This window comes from Poecilia formosa, unplaced genomic scaffold (assembly GCF_000485575.1).
Source record: "Poecilia formosa unplaced genomic scaffold, Poecilia_formosa-5.1.2 Scaffold168, whole genome shotgun sequence".
Taxonomy (NCBI): domain Eukaryota; kingdom Metazoa; phylum Chordata; class Actinopteri; order Cyprinodontiformes; family Poeciliidae; genus Poecilia; species Poecilia formosa.
The window spans coordinates 515332-518594 of NW_006800107.1; the positions used below are offsets into that span (position 1 = coordinate 515332).

At 39.4% G+C, this 3263-nt stretch overlaps 1 protein-coding gene across 2 annotated transcripts in view; it reads left to right on the forward strand.

Moving 5' to 3' along the window:
- galnt14 (UDP-N-acetyl-alpha-D-galactosamine:polypeptide N-acetylgalactosaminyltransferase 14 (GalNAc-T14)) overlaps positions 1-3263 on the forward strand; it is a 153792-nt gene that overhangs the window by 108704 nt on the left and 41825 nt on the right. For both annotated transcript variants that reach the window (XM_016677872.1, XM_007564779.2), the window contains exons 4-5: positions 151-218; positions 1780-1845. In XM_016677872.1, coding sequence (XP_016533358.1) covers positions 151-218; positions 1780-1845 — 134 coding nt within the window. The remainder of the gene's footprint in view (positions 1-150; positions 219-1779; positions 1846-3263) is intronic.

Here is a 3263-nt window from a genome sequence, read left to right on the forward strand (position 1 = left end):
GTGTGCATGCGTGCGTGTGTGTGTGCGTGCGTGCGTGTGTGTGTGTGCTGCTTGGCATTTACTTTCCCATTTTTTTTTAATTTGTACATTTCCAGGCTCATGTTGGAGGCGTGTCTGAACGTTTGATGATCTGTTTTGTTTCCTCTGCAGTGTGTTGAATCGGACACCAGTTCATCTAATCCATGAGATCATCCTGGTGGACGACTTCAGCAACAACGGTGAGTCGCAGCTGCAGCTTGCAAACGCAGAATGCAGACGGTGGCTGCAGGTTTCTTCCAGGTCAGAGATAACAGAGATGAGACGTACGAAGCAGGTCAGATGGAGAAACGTGTCCTGAGCAGCTGGGTGTTTAGTTTGGGGATTCAATTGTGTTAGGGGTCAGAGTTCACATGCTATCGTCTTCAGAAAGACTCAAAATCTGAGTTAAAAACACAAAAGAAACTGAGAACTATTTAGAGGGATTAAATAGAGGAATAAGTATGGCTGAAATTTAGAATATTTTTTATTGGCTTGACTTCTACTCTTTTTCTTTGTTTACTTAAAATTAATTTGACCAACATCAGTTTATGGAGATTCAAATATAAGTCTAGTTTTAATGAATTATTATTTTGAAAAGAAGTCATCTTTAAAGTTGTTGGAATAAAGAAATGAAAATGTTACCTATTTTAAACATGAAACTGTTTCTTCTGTCTATGAGAACAACTAGTTAAAGTGAAACTAACTAACCCGCCCTTCATTTTAAGATGCTGTTTATCACCTGGTTCAGTTAATGCAGCCAAAAAATACTTTGTTTATAGTACATTAAAGGTGAAGTAAGACTTAGAGGCAGGAAAGAGACAATTTAACTCATTAGTTACCAAACATAGAAACACACACCTAAAGTTAAGGTTAGTCATAAACACATCAGCCAGCTTTCCTTAGTCTGCCTCCTGGTGTCATTTCTCATGTTTCCTGACTCGTCAGTCGTTTCGCTGCCGGACGGACGGCTGGACGGATGGAGACATGAGGGAAGCAGCTGAAGTGAGAATCCAAGTGATGGAGGTTAAACAGTGGCACATTTAGACTGTGGAGTAATTATCAACCAGATGAGGCCAGAGGACAGACAGTCAGGAGCAGGGACTGATGTGTTACACACACACACACAGGCACACACACACACATAACCAAAGATGGAGCACCATCAGAATAAACAACAAGCTGGATTTACTTTTCCAACATATCAAACTAATCCAGTCAAATATCTGCAAAGAAGTAGAGATGCATCGATCAGATATTAATATCTGCATCGTCCCGATATTGAAAAAAAATTATAGATCAAGTATTGGTGACAATGTGTTTGTTCCATAAAGGCAGATGTATTCAGTTTAACTCTATGCTGAGCAACATCATGCTTTATTATTTATTTTACATTATACTGAGAACTTTCTGATCCATTTGAAAGATATCGGTATCAAAAGTCAAACAGGTGGATTGGTGCATCTCTACATAAAAATCAAAACATGCATTAAAAAAATGAAGTTTCCTGTTTCAATTTTGAGAACATATTCCAGTGGACTGACTCAACATGTCCTGATGATAAAATGAGGAATCCAGCAGGAAGCTCCCAGCATGCCGTTCATCACGCTGCTGGCTCTGAGTCGTTGTCCTGCTGCTGTGGAGGGTTTCAGCTGGAAACAGCCTGCAGCGTGTGAAGGAACGCATGACACACACCACACCCGCCTCCCTACAGCACTACTGACGTTTATTACATCCTGTTTTTTATCTCATCTTTATTTCCAGAAAGCGACTGCCAGCTTCTCACCAAACTGCCTAAAGTCAAATGTCTTCGCAACAACAAGAGAGAAGGTATGGCAACACGGAGCCGGATGCCCTTTGGCTGTCTTCTGGCTCCGTGTGTTTGAGTGTCGTGTGTTCATCATGAGCTATGAGTCTTTATTATCATGCAGCAGTAGCAGGATATGCAACAAAGGCAGACTTGGCTGTAAAAGCTTGGAGAGCTGTGTTTGATTCTGGTCAGCCACTGAATTCTCAGTAAATCTCCATTTTAAAAAAAGCATTTAAGGAGCCAAATACATAAATATCTTGAAGAGCAGTGTTGTTGTGGATGTTTTCCTGATTTCACATGTGGTCTATTAGCTCTGCTTGTCATTTTTCTGTGAAATCTACTTCCAGCTGCCTTCATGCATTAAATATAAAAAACAAACAAAATACACAAATGAATCTGACAGGCTGACAAAGCGATGGGGTCATGAGAGCTCTGGCATCTGAAAACTCTTAAGTGCCTCCATAAAGGTTTAAAAATGTGTTTTTAATCCTGCAGCAGATTATCCTGCATGTTTGTACATGGCTTTCAAGGTGTTGCAGCTGCTGGTATTAGGAGCTCAGGGATTGAATAAAGAATATTTTATTTAATTTATTTTATTTAGACCTACTGTGGAGGTGGAACGTTTTAAAGGTCTCTGGTATTTAGGTTTTCCTTTGCTACTGAATGTTTGTTCCTTTGAAATGACAGAAGCTGAACAAATGAAAAAACCACAAACATTTTCACCTCATAGGTGATGTTGGGTAAAAATGGCTCCCCAGTTTCATGACTGAAAACGTTACTTTCTCAACTTTTACAGCTGTATGTCATTCATTTAGATCAGGGGTGTCAAACTCAGTTTCACCGAGGGCCACTTCAGCATATTGGCCCCCCTCAACGGGCCACATTGATGGTGCAGATCAGGAGAGCATCCCTGCTAAAACACCCCAGACAAAAGGTTGACTTCCCTCATTCACAGGCTTATAATGAGTCAATGGTCCAGGTGTGTTAGAGAAGGAACCATCTGAAGCTGCAGATGGTAGCTCTGGAAAACTAGACTTGGGCACCTCTAGCATAAATGTATAAAAATACAATGTTAAAAATAAATTAAACAACACCTCATATTGTTAAATAACTGATTTTATGTATTGAAGTTTTAAATATTACATTTGAGTTTCCATGGATGTAAAATTACTGCTCAGTTTAAAAATTACAATATTTAAATCAGTGTTTAAAGGTGAGCAAACAAATGATTAAAACAAGTCACATGGGCAGACATTATAGACTTTATGCAAAGATTTAGTCTCAGAGGCAACTGAAATCAATTAATTAAAAAATCCTTTCTGAATATCATCTCATGGTCTCTGAACTAAATGCGTGATGAAGAGTTATGGACCGGACGCTTTGGAGCGTCTGGTTAGGAAGCGCATTACAAACCTTTGGTTGAAATGACATGTTAAAT